This window comes from Cucurbita maxima, unplaced genomic scaffold, assembly GCF_002738345.1.
Source record: "Cucurbita maxima cultivar Rimu unplaced genomic scaffold, Cmax_1.0 Cma_Scf00012, whole genome shotgun sequence".
Lineage (NCBI taxonomy): Eukaryota > Viridiplantae > Streptophyta > Magnoliopsida > Cucurbitales > Cucurbitaceae > Cucurbita > Cucurbita maxima.
The window spans coordinates 3,657,779-3,676,470 of NW_019272028.1; the positions used below are offsets into that span (position 1 = coordinate 3,657,779).

Sequence of the window (18,692 nt, forward strand, 5' to 3'; positions counted from 1 at the left end):
AAAAAAAAAAAAAAAAAAAAAAGAAAGAAGAAAAGAAAAGAAAAGATTAAACGGGTAACTTCAAATGGAGGCTCACAGAGACACATCGACTAGTTGGACCAATTTATATCCTATACCTTCCATTTGTTTTTCTTTTATCAAGGAACTCTATGATTTCTCTCCAATCTCCAACAAGATAGTCATTAAGGGTGCACTCAAGCTAGTAGAAGGAAGAAATCCTTAAATCTTTTAGACACTCACTTCGAGAAATTGGGAAGTTTGTTAAGTCTTCAGAGAACAGGGGCAAAGGGAATTGATCATATAAGTACTCTATGTCATCATATGCGTTTTTACAAACAACATAAATAACATGACAGACATTGGAAATCCTTTCTGGCTTTTGTTGATATTGAAGATATGAAGTTTTATATTGCTAAATAACCAAGCAGGTGCTAGTTCCATTGAAGGTTTGTTTGTAATCTTGATTGTAACGAAGCAGGCACTCTGTTGTAGTTCTAATGATGGCGACTTTGTTGCAAGGACATAAAGATTAGGACATTTTAACTTAGGCAGTTTGCCTTCTCACTTGACTCTTTCTGAAAGCTGCTTTGACTCTTAGGAAGAGTGGGCATTTTCTATTGTTAGCAATATTCAGCCCATTCTGTTCTTTATGCAAAGATTGCTAGTCAACTTATTCAAATAGGAACCGTTCCAGCTAAACTTGTTCTAAGAAGTTCTCATAATTTGTCTGTGTCCATCATATGAATTGTGGTCATGTTCAAAGTTTTCATAATTTGTTTTGTGTTATACAAATAGTTTCTAAAGGCAAAGCCAACATGAGCATAGCCCAATGGTTAATATATCTATTCCTCTCCCTTGAGATTAGAGGTTCAAATCCCTATCGTCATGTATATATATTGTAAAAAAGTTAGTTTGGACTGTTTTGATTCAATTTGTAAGAGTATTTTATAAATCCTAGGCTCCTTTAAGTACTCATGAATTTGTTGAAAGCTTTAAGTGTGTTGTATTTACCAGCTATGCTGAAGGTAAGATAGCTGGATGGATAGGTCTGAAGAAAAAAGTTATACGCTGGTCACTGCTACAGCTAATATTACTGCAGCCAAACCTTCTATAGTGGGGAGAATTTGATTGTAAAATTTTCCAATGCACAAGCAAGTTGATGGAGAGATGATTGGCATCTGTTATAGGAGCAAATATGTGATCTATTTTTGAGTTAAGCTTACTCGAATGAAATCATGAATTATCTTTGAACTGGAAGGTTCCTTTCTTGGCAAGAGTTTCTATGAGCTTGTCTGGTGCTGTATGACACTGATATTCTATGTTATAGATGTAGTGTTCAAATTGAGATGGAAGAAATATACTACATTTGAAGGTTTTGGAGAATCCATTCTTCTTTCTTTTATGTCCTATTCTCTCTGTATTTAATTTATATGAAACTCTGATGCATTATATTGAGAAAGAGCATGCAAAGGAAAGGGAGATGAGATATTCCCACAAGACCAAACAGTTGCAAAAAGGGTGGCTCAATTGGTCATAATCTGTACGAGGTCATAATTACAAAATTTCAAAAAATATTAGACAGAGAACATCAGATGAAAGCAAAGAGATAAACAGAGTTTCAAAAAACCTTTTGTTAGAATAAATTTCTTTGAAGACCCTCAGCCTTCAAACAATAGGTGTCACTGCAATTGACCACAAAACTCTAGCCATGACCTTTAAAGGGATTGCCCCTCTTAAGCTGAAGATACGCCTCATCAATTTTATTAGGAAACAGCAATGAATACCCAACAGATTGAATAATATGTCCCAGTTGGCTCTCTCAAAAGCACAGTGAAGGAAGAGGTGCTTTGAAAGAGATGCTCGCATTTCGTACCAACTAGGGGGAATGCAAGGATTTGAAAGAGGTGCTCGCTACATTTTTTTAGAACGTATCATTTTGGCCTTCAGAAGTGGAACTCATCATTATTATGGAATTTGATAGGCGGTTCTCTTTTTGCATCCATTGATACCCTTAAATTTGAGAACGGATATTAGAAAATCCATCGTTTACTATGCACAGTGAAGTGGCGTGTGTGCCTCCCCTGATTCATGTGCTTTGCCTTTATTTTCTTCCTCATTTTATGTAGAATCCAAAGTGAACAAAGTAACAAGAGTTTGTGTCGATGGGAAATCTTCTTAGCAACCAATAAATTACTTAGAATTCTAAAGCCTTAGGGGTTTTTGACTTTGACATGTGGGAATGAGAATGTGATGTCTACTAATTGAATAATCATGTCTGGTATGTTGGAATGACATATTGGAATATTATTTGAATTCTTAATCTATATGTATTTATAAATCAATTAATTGTACATTTAGATTTAATTTTGCTAATAAGATTTTATTTAATAAGTTTCTTATACTAAATTTGAAATGAATTATTTCTAATTAAAAACAAATAATTAAAATAGATTTTATATTAACTATTTTCCCGGTTTAATGTGTCAATGTCCAATTCTACTACAGGTTTAGGTGCCAATGTCCAATACTCATACAGGTTTAGGTTTCCCATTCCCCCACTTCGTTACGGCATGCTAAACAGCCCTTAATCGTTTTGTATATTCTGAACAACCATAAATAAGTTCCCGGCTGCTAGTGCACTGTGGCTTCTCTTACCATTCTTAAGGAAAACTGATTTGGTGCAATTGTGAAAGCTATCCTTGCCTTGCATGGTTAGAAAAATGATCAGGAGGAAATTTCAAGGACAAGACTGAGGATTCTGGTTTTGGCATTCAGGGGAAATCTGAGAGGCAGATAGTTTTTTGTGTTATTCTCAGGCGTTCTCTTGCAATTATAACATCCTTTTAGTTAATGTCGTTTGGAGCATCCTGGAGGGTAGGAGGATAATTCATCTTCCTTCCCCTCTTTGTAGTTTTTCTTGGGAGTATCCTTAAGTCCTAAACATTATCATGTTCGTGCTACATTTTCTAAAAACAATTGCTTATTCATTCCCAATCAAATGATTCAGCTTGAAGTGAAACTGCAAGCCTTCAAGCCTATGACAAGCCCTTCTCTTTTTACTGGTAAGTAGTAATTCCTCCAAAAAATGTCCTAGCAAAAGAATATTCCCATCATATTCCTCTCTGGGTTAGGTCCGACTTTTCTCCTACTTGGTCAGTATCTATATTCTGCTCTATTAGATTGGAGATTTAGTTTTGCGCTTGATGTTTGGCTTTTGAGATGCATCCCATTTACACTTTATATGTATGCCAACCCTCATGGTGTTTTTGTGACAGTCGAGTAGAAGAAGGGTACATGAATGAACAAAGACCACATCCGAATGAGAGAGATCACGAGGATAAGATAGCTAAAAGGCTTAAAAGAATTGAAAGTAACTACCTATTCCAACAAGATGCATCTTCCTTTTCGGTGGCTCAATCATAGAAACTCCATATTTAAGCGTGCTTTGCTTGGAACAATTTTATGTTGGTTGACTTCTTAGGAATTTTCTTAGGATGCATACGAGTGAGGGCAAAGCATGCTAAAAGGACTTGTGTTAGTCTATGGGGAAAGTCTTCACTTTTAGAAGCGAGAAGTAGGTAACGTGGCCATCAGGTGCCGAATCTGGATTCCAAATCCTCATCCAAATTCTGGCATGAGTCGTTACAACTAATTATATGGGTATGATTTACTGGGCTATTCTCTGTCCTTGCATGGTGGTGAGAATAGGAGCTTTCTCTGTCTTGGATGTTTTAATTTGCATGATTTTGTTGGCTTGAGATGGTTCTTCTTTGTTCTGTTATGATAATTTATTTGATTTAATTTCTTCGTTTCATTGGGGATGGTTTTTAGTATTTATATTTGTTCTTCCCTCTACATTTTCTGATTTCTCTTTCCCTCCACCCCTTTGAATTTTCTCCTACCCTTTATTAATGGTTATCTTGCTGGGTGATTGATCTCAGGAACTTGCAGAACATCCTTTCATCCAATTTGTGCAAGGGAGGCTAGGAATAGAATGGAGGTCTGGGCAAAATATGGGTGTGATAATGTAAGTGTGAATTATTCTCATTCTAGAATTGAGTCTGATTACAATTTCAAATGTGACTTCAATCAAAACAAATTAATTGTGACGGTAAAATGTTAGGCAATCACCTTTATTTATCAAATTCCCCGATGTATTGTGTAAAAAGTGTACATTTCTTGAAGACCTAAAGTGTTACTTCTATTAGGTGGAGCTTCGTGCTTTCTGTTCAAAGCATTCAGAAAGTCAATATTGTAGGAGCAGTGGCCGATTTCAAGACCCTTTTGAAGCTGTTAACAGTGGCTCACATGTGGTCAACCACCTTCCAATGACATTATCAGTTAACAGACCACAAAAATTAGTTGGGAGAAGGAACATTGATAACCTTTTACTCTGTAAGGATGCTTCTGATTCCAACCCTGGAAAATTGGACGATGGAAAATTAGAAGATATAGGATCTGCTTATCCCAGTTTAAATGCTGATTCTGATTGTGTAGATACACATAAATGTACTGTTCAGGGGGTTGAGGATGTCAACCCACTTGACTCCCTTAAGTTTGCAACAATTATGAAAAAGGCAAGTTTGCAAATTTCTGTTTCCTCTTTTATGGACTCTTTCTTTCTAGGTTTATCGTACTTAAATTGTATGTCTACCTTCTTGCAGTTGATCGACCAAGGAAAAGTGGATGTTAAAGATGTAGCATCAGAAATCAACATACACCCTGATTTATTATGTGCAAAACTTACTGTAATGCCTGTAATTGTTAACTTGTTTATTTTTTTTTTTTTAAAATATTGTTTTGGACTCTTTCCCAATAAAAATCTTGTCAGCTCTTTCCCAGTAAAAAAAATCTTGTCAGCTCATGACGTCCTTCATTTTGCAGGCTGAAAACCTTGTCCCTGACCTGAAAGTCAAAATTGTCCGATGGCTAAGAAATCATGCTTATATTGGCACCTTGCAAAAAAATTTGAGAGTCAAACTCAAATCGGCTGCTTTACCCAAAGCTGTTGTTGGAGCTGCTCATTGTTCCAACTCTTCATCAGTTCCTGATTCTGATGATTCAAATCTTGTTACTGATAAGATGGTTATACCTCAAAGAAAAGCTAAAAACACTATAAGCCTTTTGAAGAATGATGAAATCAAATCTTCATCTGAAGAAATAGTTGGTGGCCATGGTCTAGCGGTGCAAAGTGGTATCTTGGACCAGAAAGCTTGTGAAGAACAAGCTGATTCAAATAAAGAATGCATCCAAGACACTGGAGAGAAGGTGAGAACATTAACATTTTTTTACCATTCTTTTTTTGGGGCCTTGATTATTTACCCCATGGAATTATGGGATGAGTAGTACAGTTATGGTTTGCTCCCAGTTGGCCATGTCAGGTTTCTTCGATTTACTGGCTGGTGAACTTATAAAGTATCCAGTTATTGAAAAAAGGAAAAAAGAATGTTGTTTGTTTCTTGTGATGTTTGCTCCCACTTGACTACGTTTGCAGTACATGGCATTGACTATGTTTCTGGAGTGGCTTGATACTAAGGAGAACATGGTATAGAGGTTGTGGAAAGTATTCACCAAGTATTACATGCTAATTCGAATCTGTTGTTTGTCAAAAGATAGGAATTCTCTGGGTACAAAATTTGGAACTATATTTTTTACTTCAATTTAAAATTGGCATTTCATTGTGATGGATGATGACGTACTTTACAATGTCACATCCTTCTATCTTACATGTTCTGTTTGTTCAACCGGTGTTTTTGACTAGTTTTAGATTGGTATGAATTGGGAAGGTCGGAAGTGATAATATTGTTTATCTGGCTACCTCATGGTATAAATTGTTAACTCTTTTTCATCATTATAGCTACTCTACACTTTTGTCCAATTGGAGAAGTCTTTTGTAATTCCTTTGGGTTGACGCTCCCTTTTTCTTTAACTTCTTTCTGTAATTCATCCATCAATGGAATTTTTTTCTTATTGAAAAAAAAATCTGAGAACCTTCCTTTTCTCTTCCCACAGCTAATGTTTCTTGGTTTCTCTATCATTTCATTGGTTGTAACGTAGCCTGCTGTCACATGTCACTATTTTGCCCCTCAAACTAAGCAATTCACCCTGAAGCCATATGGTCTTGAGGTGGAAGTGGGGAAACTATGCATCCACTGCGTACTCTCATGTTGCTTCCTTCATGGCCATAACTTCTCGGTCAGGTTAATACTCGAGAAGATTCTTGTCTTTTGAGTTGTAGCAAACCCCTAAAGCGGCGTTAGGTTCTGTTATCAAGTGTAAGGAGGAAGCCAAGATGAATGATAATGATAGGTGACGAGGATTAGGTAATCGCCCTTATGGATTATGTTAGTGATAGCCCAATCCACCGCCACTCCAGCTCTTTGATTACTGTCCATTTTTCCTTTTTTCTCTCTTCACTTTCTATGTAGAGATGTGAATTTGAATGTTGGGTAGATTTTTTATCGGAGGAATTTGAAGAAGGGCACGGAATTTGGCAACTTTAAGTCACAAAGTAGGTTTTAGTGGAGTCCTCAAATGAGAATCAACCAAAATTGCAAGATGCCCATCCGCTCAAATTTTAACTAGCAGGAGTTTCAAATATACCCAATTTCTTTTATACCAAAAGCGTTTAGTAATGCATGTGTTCCTTGGCTTGCAGGGATGTCCCTTCAAGTCTTTTAGCATTATACCTCTCATTATGAGATGGTATCCCACCTTAGAGACAATGGGAGTGTGACTATCCCACTCAGAGTCAATCAAAGAGTAGGGTGCATAACGGGGAACTGGTCTCATCCATCAATAAATTAGAAGGTGGTTGTTATTGTTGAACTGTGGCTAGAATTGTACTAGAGTTCTGCCTAGGGAAGTTATTGAAATTCAGTGCTTTGAGAACATGATACAATGCCACTACAAATGTACACACGTTACACTCATGACAAAAAGAAGCAGTCATGTATGGAACTCATTAGTTGAATTTTTCTTTATGCAATATTTTTTTCAGTATCCGTATTGTAAGAAGGAGTCCTTCACCTTCATTTCTATCTTTAGTTATTTCATTTGTTTTAGGAGGACAATCCTCCATGTTTGAGTCATGGTTCCATTGATGTAGCAATAGTTATCATACAACTTTTATAAATAGTCAATGAAAGTAGTACCTAAAAATTTTCAATTTATTCTTGAGTACTTTATCTTAGAGGTGTTAAGGTTCCCTCTATTTGAGCCTTACAATTATTCAAAATAGGTCGAAAGAAGAATTCTACTTGTTCCCTCACACAAACACCGTCTACCTCCACTTACGAGAGACCCATAACTCGATTGCAGAATTGGGCCCGTAACAGAACACCTAACTAGGTTCCTCACATCCATTCACTATCTCAGTTTACTATTGGTTTGGAGATGGTCATTGTGAGACGCCATATCCCCATTGCTGCAACATTTCTTCAGGAAAGATCCTGGCCACTCTAGCTGCAGGAAATGTGTGCCTTTAGGGTACTACCTGAGCTCATTTGAAGTGTCCATCCACTACCACTTACCTTAGATGTTGGAAGGCCTTTATAATTTATATGATTATATCCTTCCTTAAAACAATTATGAATTGTAGTAATGCTGTTGATGTAGGGGTTACATTCTGAATCAATGGCAACCTTTGCATTGCCAGACTTATTATTATTATTTTTTTGGGTAAGTAACCATGGTTCATGGAAAAAGAGGAGACTCTAACCAGAAATGTGTCATGGGATAGCACTTGAGAATTTTTGACTACCTGCCTATTTGACTATTATGAAACTAGTAGTTAAGGATAGCATTTGGCATCAGTTCCCATTTCCTTTCTCATTTTTAAGAAACATGTGAACACTTTTGGAAACAACAAAATCAAGTATTTTTTTTTTCCCGGTTCTCATTTCCTTTTTTCTCAAAAACACAAATAAATACATAGTTGTATCATTTGGTTACCAAGCACTCTTATCTTTCTTCTTTATTGAAAAAAGAATGAACTAGAAACAAGTAGTAGTTACAAAATAATGTTTTTTTTTTCTTTACTACTAAACAAGAAACAGAAAATAAGAAACATGTATGTTAGAAAATTGGCCCTAAGTTAGCAAATTTTCTGTTCCTTTTTCTCTTACTTTAATATGATGCAAGGATATTGGTTAAGTGCCTTGATTATAAGAAGGTTTTTTACCCCTGTTATACGCAGGCTGTGGTTTATCTTTTTCCTTTTCTATTGACTGACGTTTCTCATCTTGCTGCACCTTATATTTTGCAACAATTGGCCGAAGATGTTTATGAAGTTGCACATTTTGTCCCAAAAATTTCTCGAGTTACTTTAGTTCACAATTCTTTTTTAGTTTATGATTTTTTTTCCCTTAACCACCTTAAGTGATTTTGTTTTATCCATGCAGCATTTAAATGAGCATGACAGTTCTCAAGATTCCCCTTCAAGGAACTTTCCAAATTATGTAGGTATGTTATGAAGTTTATCGATTCTTCTCTGCATGTTTCCAGCTCAACCAATTTTTTTTGCCTCCCATATTTCTTTGATTCATTCAAAACAAAATTTTAGTTTTCAGTAGACATTGACAAGTTTCTAGTTTTATGATTCTTCCAGTCGACTTGGTGAGAAAAATTGTCTTTGATAACTAGTTGATCCCTGCCCCTTTCTTCCTTGGATTTTATAATTTGTTGCATTTGAATTTCTTGGCTTAGTCTTGAGTTCAAAATAAACATACCAAACCTAATCTTGACAAGAAGTGAAAGTATGAGTAATGGAGTTCATTTCATATTGATGGCGATTGGAACTCCGATTATATTCAACATTTTGATCTAAACCCACAGTTTTAATTTTTGTTTTTATGAGCAACCGATGTTAGCAGTGTAGAATCATAAAGGTTCCAGCTAAGTATAAGTGCACACTGTTAGAATGAAAGTTTTCCAACTATCAAAGCCCAATGGAAGGGTATAACAAAAGTTCAATTTGAAAGAGAAGACCTCGAAGTTTGGGATCGAAGTAATCAAGATAATAATCGAGATGGTTGTTGGTTTATGAAAAGAAAAAATAAACAAGGGTGATAAAAGAGAGGAAAGCAGGGATTAGACAGACCTTTGGGGTTGTAACTTACTGACTCAACTAGGAAGGGTTAATAGGGACTCATGCTCATATGCGCCTACAACTCACCCTTTCGGGTACAAAAGGGTTCAAGCAAAATGCTACCTGTTTGTGCTCACAACCTACCATTTTGACCCTTTATATCATGAATTGAGTTCAACACCTATTCAACCGTTACTTAAATGCTTTTAAGAGCCTCAAACGATGCTAAGTGTTGACCATCTTTGAATCCTCAAAAACAATCTTAGCTCTTATTAAAGTAAACGGAACTAAATTGCACGAAAATTAATTTCATGTTAAAACTGAATGAATTACAGAAGAGTGCAAAACAAGAAAAACAGTAAAGCCTAAAATAGAAATGAAAAGTGGATCTCTTTGTGATCTAGGATTGTTGAAGATATTAGATGCTTTCTTGAAGTGCAATATGGACCCTTGAAGCCTAGGGTTTTTGCCTAGATTAGTGTGTTGAGCTATCTTTGACATTATATCTGATATTTAAGGAGATTGATTGGAGAATCTGTCAAATTTGTAAATCACGCATTATCTGTTGATTTGGTTCAGTTGCAGCCACATGTTGGTTGCAAGTGTGGTTGCAGTTTGAGCACCTTCTAGCTTTTGCTAATTTTGCTCTTTGGTTAATATGTGGGCGTAATTCTGATCACAACTGGGACAAAATACAACTTTTGCACTAAAACACAAAAACTTATCAAATTCTTAAAAAATTTAGTCTTTTTTACATCTAATTACTTTCTTTTAAAAACTCATGATTACAAACACGTGCTTGACTTGTTTTTACTAAAATTTGCTCTATATAATATGATTTACAATGTTGAACACTTAATTTCTAAACCATAAGCTTAAATTAGGTCTTAGAGCTAAATAACCCTAAAAAAATGAGAGTTATCAGGAACTAAGCTTTTATCCCAATGAAAGGAAAGAATACAAAAAAGGCATTTAGGCCGGTGAGTGAGATTTCTGCTCATTGCAGTCACCCCGCGGATCTTCGCACCGGGATAGTACTAGGACCAGAGACAGCCCACCAATGAGGCCAGGCTCTTAAACAAAGCTTTCAATTCACAACAATTAGCCAAGATGATTGCAAAATTTCTTGAAATTAAGCTAAGAACAGCAAAAAATTCAACTATTCCTTTCCCCTCAAATACTTCGAAAGAACCGTAAAAAAGCCAGCCTTCCTTATAAACCGCCTCAGTCATGAAAAGGTGGATGAAGAAAAACCTCCTCCATAGAAAGACACAATCGTTGTTTCTTTCTATTCACACTGCAAATATCTGAAATAAAAACAATCCCAAATGGATATCTAAAACCATAAGCTAACAGTATGATATATTTTATAAAATGCATGGTGCAGATTATAGTTTCCGCTCTTTTTTGTTAGAAGTAATGGATTACTCTTGAGGATTTAGAGTGCAGGTCACATTTTTTCATCCTTTTTGTAAGAGGTTCCAATAATAGAAGTTTAAAACTGATTTTTGTTTTCTGTTTTTGAGAAGTAATTGATTCTTTCTGTTTTTGGTTTCTTAAAAATCTTCCTGAGTTTTTATAGTTTTGTTCAATCACTCTTTATAAGTATCATCCTTTGCTTCAATTGGAGGCAAGCTATGAGTCGTTATGTGAATCCTAGCTTCACTGGTTTGATGTTGTGCCATTTTGATGTTTTTTTTAAATCATTTTAGATGTTTTTGTGCTTTCTTTGACATCCCCCCCACCCCACACACACACACTTATGAACTTGTTGGATCCTTGGATTTTCTTTCCCCCCTAGAATACCACTGAATCATTTTTCTGTTAAATGTTTTGCCTCGCAGAGGGTGATCATTTGGAGGCTCCCATTTCTGGTCATTATTCTTCAATAAGTGCAGTTCATGGGTATGTGGTTATTTCATATCTATTGTTATTTCAATTTAAAGGCTATTGACAAATAACTTCTATTCAGATATTATCTGCTTATGTCACAAGTTTTCTAATCATTCTAGATGAACATTTTGCAGAAAGGCTAGGGAGTCCCCTGATTCTTATTGTCATCCATATGTCCAAGAGAAGATGGCACATATGTTGGATGGAAAGCTTCTTGGTAACTTCATAGTTGGATCTCGTGGTAAAGTTTTTCATGCTACTTAGTATGCATTGAATTTATTATGATATTATTTTATTTCACAGATGTGTTTGAAGGAGAGATGTCTCGTTGGCAAGCATCTTCCAATGTAAGCGTTTGCTGTGATCACCAACACCAGTATCTCGAGTGCAATGATGTGAGTTGCAAATCTGGTGGATTTAATCCGACGCAGCAAATGAATAAAAAAATAAGTGGAATCATAAAGTTGTCTCCAGTAGATGAAATTGAAGGAGAAATTATATTTTATCAGCATAGATTACTTGCAAATGCAGTTTCAAGAAAGCGGTTCACTGGTAATTTAATTGTTCTTTCGATCTTCAATGTATTTGTTGATCTTTTTAGTAATTGTTCTTCTGCCCCCTCCCCCATGAAAATTGGAAAGCATTTATTTATCATAAATGACTGTTGAAAGGAAAAAGCAATTTAAATCAGATAGTTACCCTTGAACCTTTAGGCTTTGCCTTTTGATTGCTCAACTTCCAAATGGTCTTATTTAGTCCTCCAGTTATTTTGGCTCTTATCATTATTCTACCAGCTACCCACTCTGCCCGATTTTCACATGAACCAACCTATATGACCTCGGTACATGCCCATGTAGCATGTTAATACCTGTATTTGAAGTTGCATCATTCATTAATGAAACAATTGACAAAAAATAATGGTAAACATCTAATAGGTTCTTTTTTATAAGAGCTTTAGGGACTAAGCAAGGAATAAAAGGTTATTTTTTATTATCAATATTATTTACCTTTTTTTAGACTTAAATTAGACTTTTATTAGTTTAGGATTGAATTGAAGTAAACTTTAGTTTAAAGACTAAAAAGGATTGAAGCAAAAAGAGAAAAAAAAAAAGTCTGATGCTTGTTTACTCACCACAAACGGCAAGAAAGCATCCTATGCTAACTAATTTTGTGTACTACTTTGCAATAGCTTTTGTTTGAATGGTTTTTGCAGATCATTTAATTTGTGATGTTGTTAAGAGTCTTCCTAAGGAGATTGATGAAGCAAGAAGTACGAGATGGGATGCCGTTCTTATTAATCAGTATTTTAGTGAGCTCAGAGAAGCCAAGAAACAGGGTAAGAAAGAGAGAAGACACAAGGAAGCACAGGCTGTACTAGCTGCTGCAACTGCTGCTGCGGCCGCCTCTTCTAGGATGTCATCTTTCAGAAAAGATGTATATGAAGAATCTACTCATAGAGAGGTTTTTTTCATGATTTTATCTGAGGTTCTTTACTGCACCTTTATGTTCTGTTAAGAAGTGACTAGTGATGAAATGTTTGACAATGCTTTCCAGTTGATGCCTCGTGCAAAAGAAACTCTTACAAAAGTTGCTCTCCCAAAGGCTTCATTAGAGTCTGATTTCTGTAAAGAACATGTGAGATCCTGTGACATCTGCAGGCGGCAAGAGACAATATTTAAACCAATTTTAGTCTGCTCCAGCTGCAAGGTTTGCACACTCCATCTGCATGTTTCTGTGAAACTGGGAAAAAAAAATATTTGATTGACAGATGGTGTATTAAGCAGGTTGCTGTACATCTGGATTGTTATCGTACTGTTAAAGCGTCCTCAGGTCCATGGTGCTGTGAATTATGTGAAGAATTGTCACTATCAAGAGGGTCTGGAGTGCCAGCTGTCAATCTTGGGGAGAAGTCATATTTTGTTGCAGAATGTGGTCTATGTGGTGGCACCACAGATGCATTCAGGAAATCATCAGATGGCCAGTGGGTCCATGCTTTCTGTGCAGAGGTAAAATGATTTTTCAAAATACAAGGAACCTTTTTTTATATTGGGGAATATAGTAAAATGCGTAAATTATCTATAGTAATTGTCCCTCTCATTTTAACTTGCTTTCTCCTCCGGTCATTTAGAAAAAGATGTCAAAGATAGTGACTGTGCGCTTAAAATTTAATAATTATCCTTATTGTCGATCAATAGAGGATAAGGCTACAGGAAAACTTATTTGTATACATCCTCTTTAAATGTGCATTAATTTGAGTCTACTGTCAACTTGTAGTGGGTCTTTGAATCAACTTTCAAAAGAGGACAAGCAAATCCTGTGGGAGGAATGGTATGTAAAATTGCCAAATGTTATCATTTCACTATTAAATGTGAATATATTTTCATAATTTCTTTTTTTTTTTGAGCATTGGTATTTATGGTTGATTCTAAATCTTCAATTCTACTTCTCTTAATGGGATTCCAGGAGACAGTTTCAAAGGGGATGGACTCTTGCTATATTTGTCACCGCAAGTATGGTGTCTGTTTGAAGGTCTCACTAACTTGCATTTGATCAATATGCCCAATTTAAAGCTATAGTAGTATCGGAATTACTGTTTTTCCATTACTCTTTGCTTTATTGAAAAATGTGATTGTTAAAGTACCTTCATTTCATTGTATTCAGTGCAATTATGGTCATTGTCAGTCCGCTTTTCATCCCTCATGCGCTAGAAATGCTGGATGTTACATGACTGTAAAGACTTCTGGTGGTAAATTGCAGCACAGGGCATATTGTGAAAAACATAGCACAGAGCAGAGAGCAAAGGTTTACAATCTGTCTTGTAATGATTCCTATTCTTGCTGCTTATGATTGTGACATCTGATACTGAACGAACACTGACAGGCTGAAAACAAAACACATGGAATCGAGGAATTGAATAGAGTCAAGCAAATTAGGGTAACTCAATTTGCATTCTAAAAATTTCTTATGAAATTACTTTGCTATTATATTTATGACATGTTGATTATGTCATAAGATTACATTTATGTGGACTTTTGATAGATTATGCTGGATTAGACGATGAACTTTTTTAGTTTAAAACTTATCCTTTTTGCATTGATGATTTCATTTTTAATTATAACTGTGAATTGTTTTTTGTGCAGTCCATTTTCTCTTCTCCATGGTTTTTGTAGCATCTAGTTTGATTATTTATACTTCTTAACGCTTGTGAGCCGACTTTCATGTAGTGTGGGTATTTTGGAACTGAAGGACTTGTCTATGAAGTGTGTACTTTCTGCTGATGTGATATTATCTTTGTCAAAACGGATTTTGGTATTTGTTGGCGACTGCTGGATTGGAAATAACAGTAGATCCTCGCTACGCTACATTTCTTTGGTGGTGCAATGCACTGCCAATATCAAATATTGGTGGTTGAGGAGTACTCCTAGAGTCAGAATATTATTTTGTTCTTGTTATTGATATTAATATGCATTGTTTAAATTGCACATTCTATACTCCATTGGTTGACCTAGTTTCAATATTATGTATATTTTCTTCTGATGTGATGTCATCTTGTCAAAATTTATTTTCCGTACGTTTTGGCGATAGCTGGACTAGGAAGGTTGGCCTTCACCATACTACATTTCTTTGGTGGTGAATGCACGGCCAAAATCATGTTGGTTGTTTTGGGAGTGCTCCTAGAGTCCTAAAATATTAATTTGTTATTGTTATCGATATCAGTAAGCATGCTTAAATTGCACATTATAATCAATAATAAAGAGCTGAGAGGATTGCTGAGGTGGATACAAATTGACCCATAGGTCTCAGATATTAAAAAAAATAATATTGCACATTCTACCCACTTACATCCTATCTCGTGTATGATCTTCCATGCATGTCTGTGTCTGAACTTAACACTTACCTTTTAACTGGCTTGACTTTAGCTATACGTGCTTATATCTGAAATCAGGCTTTAATATTTTGTATGATAGATGTAGAATATTGTTGAATTTTCCATCTCCTTTTGCAGGTTGAACTTGAGAGATTACGCCTACTCTGCGAGAGAATCATCAAGCGTGAGAAGATCAAGGTATGCCATTTTTAACTAAAAAATTCTAGTTCCGTCTGATGTTTATATCTTTTCAATAGGTATTTCCTTTTCATTTTTTTCTTTTTAAGTTTTTTTTTATTGGTAGTTAATTCCCGAGTGCTTGGGGCTTTGGGCTGTAATGTACTGTATCTTGGGCGGATTTGTGGGACGGGGTTATACTAATTAAAAAAACAAAAAGGAAATTGTTGCCTCGAGTGTTTCGAACGGTTTTTCCACAAATTGAGTCAGAGCCTATTTTGTATGTCTGCAGAGGGACCTGGTTCTTTGTTCGCATGATGTTCTTGCTTTTAAAAGAGACCATGTAGCACGATCCGTACTAGTTCAGGCTCCTTTCTTCCTACCTGAAGTTAGCTCTGAATCAGCTACCACATCATTAAAGGGGCACGTTGAGGATTTGAAATCGTGTAGTGAAGCTGTGCAGAGATCAGATGATTTAACCGTGGACAGCACAGTTTTCAGCAAGCACTGGAACAAAGTACCAATGTCTTTGGACAATGAGCAAAAGACTGACGACGACAGTTCTGCATCTCAGAACCCATTCCCCCAAAAATTTGCAGACAGGGGTCAGTTTGCCGGGAAGCAAATACCGCAGAGATCTTTGACTGCCACATCATCACGTAATCTTGTAGATGTTGGAGGATTGAAGTTTAAGTCAAGAAAGGTAAAGTATTACATTCCCTTGTTCCTTGTTATTGCCTACTGAGGTTGTAAATTCAATTATGTGCTTTATCCTAACTTGGGGTTTATTATGTATCGTAGCATGCTGAGACGTTTCAGAAAGAACTGGTAATGACATCCGACCAAGCATCAATGAAGAACTCTCTTTTACCTAAGCAGTACCTGTATGTTCCTGCTGATGTCCTTGCCAAGGAGAAGCAGGTCAACCAGGAAACAGGTTCTGCCAAGACACCGAAATATGAGAGGTAGATGGAAAAGGTATTTCTCGTGTGTTTCACATTTCCTCATCAGAGGCCAAACATCGATATGCCTCTGACCCATAACTTGCTTGGAAACCGAGTCCGAGAGCAAGTAATATGGCCGATGGAGAAGAGCAGCAGCAGGGGGAATGCTGGGATGGACTCCAGCAGGGTGCCAGATTCCGAGTTGGGCAATGGAAGTTTTGGCATGGCAGATGTGCGTTCGAGGTCGAGATTAATTGTACTGGTGGGTGGAATCATACGGTTAAATGTTGAAATGGGGGCAGATTCGAGTTTCCGTTGTCTTTGTGATGTCTTCCTGATCGAATTTTGAGAAGTATTAGCCGTTGTGTACGCGAAAGAGTTGGGGGAGGGAAAAGGAAAAGAAGCTGCTGTGAAGCTACCTTTGTAAAGTTGGTGTTTATAACTCTATCCAATCATTCATTCAGTACATCCTCTACAAACCAACTCACCGCTCAATTCTAAATGGTTCAATGATAATAATCGTCTCTTGTACAAGACATTTTTTGACTTCCTCAATTTGCCTTTTTTATATTTTAAAGTTAATATTTATGTGAGAAAGTGAGTTGTATTTATTTAAAGAGATTAATAATTCAAAATCTATTAAAGTTTGAGTTCGTAGGTTCTAAAATTGATATTACCTGCCTTCAACCAACACGAGATATAAATACCCAATTTTAAAAAAATCATTTACAAATCTGTAAAATGAAAATAATATGCTTCAAAATTACTCAATTACTCTGTAAACAATAAACATAATATGCTTATTCTTAAAACTAAAATAAAAATTATGGATGATGGTTGATTAGTTTATTCATATTATAAATAATATATTTAAAATTGTATAAAATATACCGATAGTTGTTTATTAGTTGTTTATTAGTTTATTCGTATTATAAATAATATGTTTTAATATGTTTAAAAATAACCAGAAATAGTAATATATATTTTTTTACTTCAAATAATGTAAAAGAAACACGATGGATTGGGTAAAAGGAATTAAAAATTCATAAAATGAAAACAGAACGTTAAACATAATATGCTTATTCTTAAAATTAAAATAAAAAGTATGGAGGATTGTTTGTTAGTTTATTCCTATTATAAACAATATATTTAAAATTGTATAAAATATACGTAGAGTTGTTTATTAGTTTATTTGTGTTTAAAAATAACATGAAAGATTGATGTATTTTTTTTTATACTTGAATCTTAAAATAAACAGCAACACACCCTATCGATGATAGGAATTCTTAAAGAACGAAATATGTTCTCTAGTCAATCTTCAAACCTTGTAGAATTACATGTTCCTTTTATAGGGAAAGACTGGTGAAATCTAAATCGACAAATAATCCAAATATATGATCTTGTAGTAGTATACTCTCTGTGGGCGAGAACAACAAATTCATGTGGAACAAGTAGGCCCTAACCTCTAAAGGTTAGTTCACGAATAAGGGTTTTATGCCTTTATTTATTGATATGCATTGATATAGGGTTTGAATAGCCCACTATTACCCAGTTATGAGTTAGACTAATTGCTATTGTGATATAGAAGGTGACTTATGAATTTCATAAACTATGAGTGACTGTTCATGTATTTTGGTCTTAATACCGAATTATGAGTTTCATAGTTTCCATTGGTTGACTAGGTATCTCGTAGGGACGGATAGGGTAACCCCTATATGTGAACTAACCGACATAGGTTAGGGTTTACTTGTCACCCATAGAGGATATTAGAAGTCATTAGAGAGTATACTCCTATGAAACCAAATCAAGGGCGCCTAATTGGGAGAGCCATAATCCTTTTTACTGACCTAGCTCAAAAGGGCGTACTAGTAGGTAGTTTACTGTGCTAGCCTGTAAAGGTAAAAATAACCAGTAGTTACTTTCTCAAGACAGGTAGTTTTATTGATCTACACACGATGAGGATGTATGAGAGCAGGTAGTTTACTGACCCTCATTGATAGGGCGTAGTGGTAGGTAGTTTGCTGTTATACCCGTTAAGGGTACATGAGCAGGTAGTTATTGTTCCAACCTGGAATGAGCATTGTGACGGGTAGTTACTTGATCTTAGAGCCAGCTGGTTTAAGCTCAATAGGTAGTTAAGTATGGAGTATGACCACCGTTGAGCAAAAAAGGGGTCCTTCGTGTCACAATAAATGACCTTAGGGCTCCTTTTGAGGCAGCAATAGATTTTCATTAGACATTGTTGTTTCTAACTTTTCAAGTGGAATGTAGACAATTGTTGGTAGCAGAAGCATGCAGAGCCGTGCAGCAAAAGAAGGGGCCCTTAGATCGAGTCCTCTCTTTTCTTGTCGCTTTTAATACTACTTTTGGAACGAGTTTTTTATGGCATATTTAGAAACTTTAAACTTTCTTGTAGCTTCCATTTTTTTAAAGGAAATGTTGCATCACTTTTTACCCTTGAATCTAAGTGGCGGCCCATGATTCAAAGTGTCGAAGGGCAGTCGTTACAGTTAGGTATTAGAACATTAGGTTGTTAGGTCCTATAGACCCTCCCCTTTAGTTGGAGTTAGCCACATTTCCTCCTCGACCGGGTAATCGAGTGAGTGAGGTACCTAGTAAACTACCGATATGACTAACACTCCCTTTCAGGCTAGAACAGTAAAACTATCGATATGAACTGCAACCCGTATCCGTCTCTATAGGGTACATAGTCAACCCAAGG

General features: G+C 35.8%; 1 protein-coding gene across 2 annotated transcripts in view; it reads left to right on the top strand.

The window, feature by feature from the left end:
- The window catches only part of LOC111487825, a 19,354-nt gene extending 2,990 nt beyond the window's left edge, over positions 1-16,364 (top strand). Inside the window, exons 2-19 of one of the 2 annotated variants that reach the window (XM_023135372.1) lie at positions 3,942-4,027; positions 4,209-4,577; positions 4,665-4,757; positions 4,885-5,268; positions 8,403-8,463; positions 10,933-10,993; positions 11,116-11,222; positions 11,285-11,533; positions 12,195-12,442; positions 12,536-12,688; positions 12,766-12,987; positions 13,256-13,309; positions 13,445-13,510; positions 13,643-13,783; positions 13,862-13,915; positions 14,988-15,047; positions 15,319-15,729; positions 15,828-16,364. In XM_023135372.1, coding sequence (XP_022991140.1) covers positions 3,942-4,027; positions 4,209-4,577; positions 4,665-4,757; positions 4,885-5,268; positions 8,403-8,463; positions 10,933-10,993; positions 11,116-11,222; positions 11,285-11,533; positions 12,195-12,442; positions 12,536-12,688; positions 12,766-12,987; positions 13,256-13,309; positions 13,445-13,510; positions 13,643-13,783; positions 13,862-13,915; positions 14,988-15,047; positions 15,319-15,729; positions 15,828-15,995 — 2,987 coding nt within the window. In that variant the 3' untranslated portion in view covers positions 15,996-16,364. The remainder of the gene's footprint in view (positions 1-3,941; positions 4,028-4,208; positions 4,578-4,664; positions 4,758-4,884; positions 5,269-8,402; positions 8,464-10,932; positions 10,994-11,115; positions 11,223-11,284; positions 11,534-12,194; positions 12,443-12,535; positions 12,689-12,765; positions 12,988-13,255; positions 13,310-13,444; positions 13,511-13,642; positions 13,784-13,861; positions 13,916-14,987; positions 15,048-15,318; positions 15,730-15,827) is intronic. The other variant, XM_023135373.1, reaches the window with a different exon arrangement.
- The last annotated feature ends 2,328 nt before the right edge of the window (positions 16,365-18,692 follow it).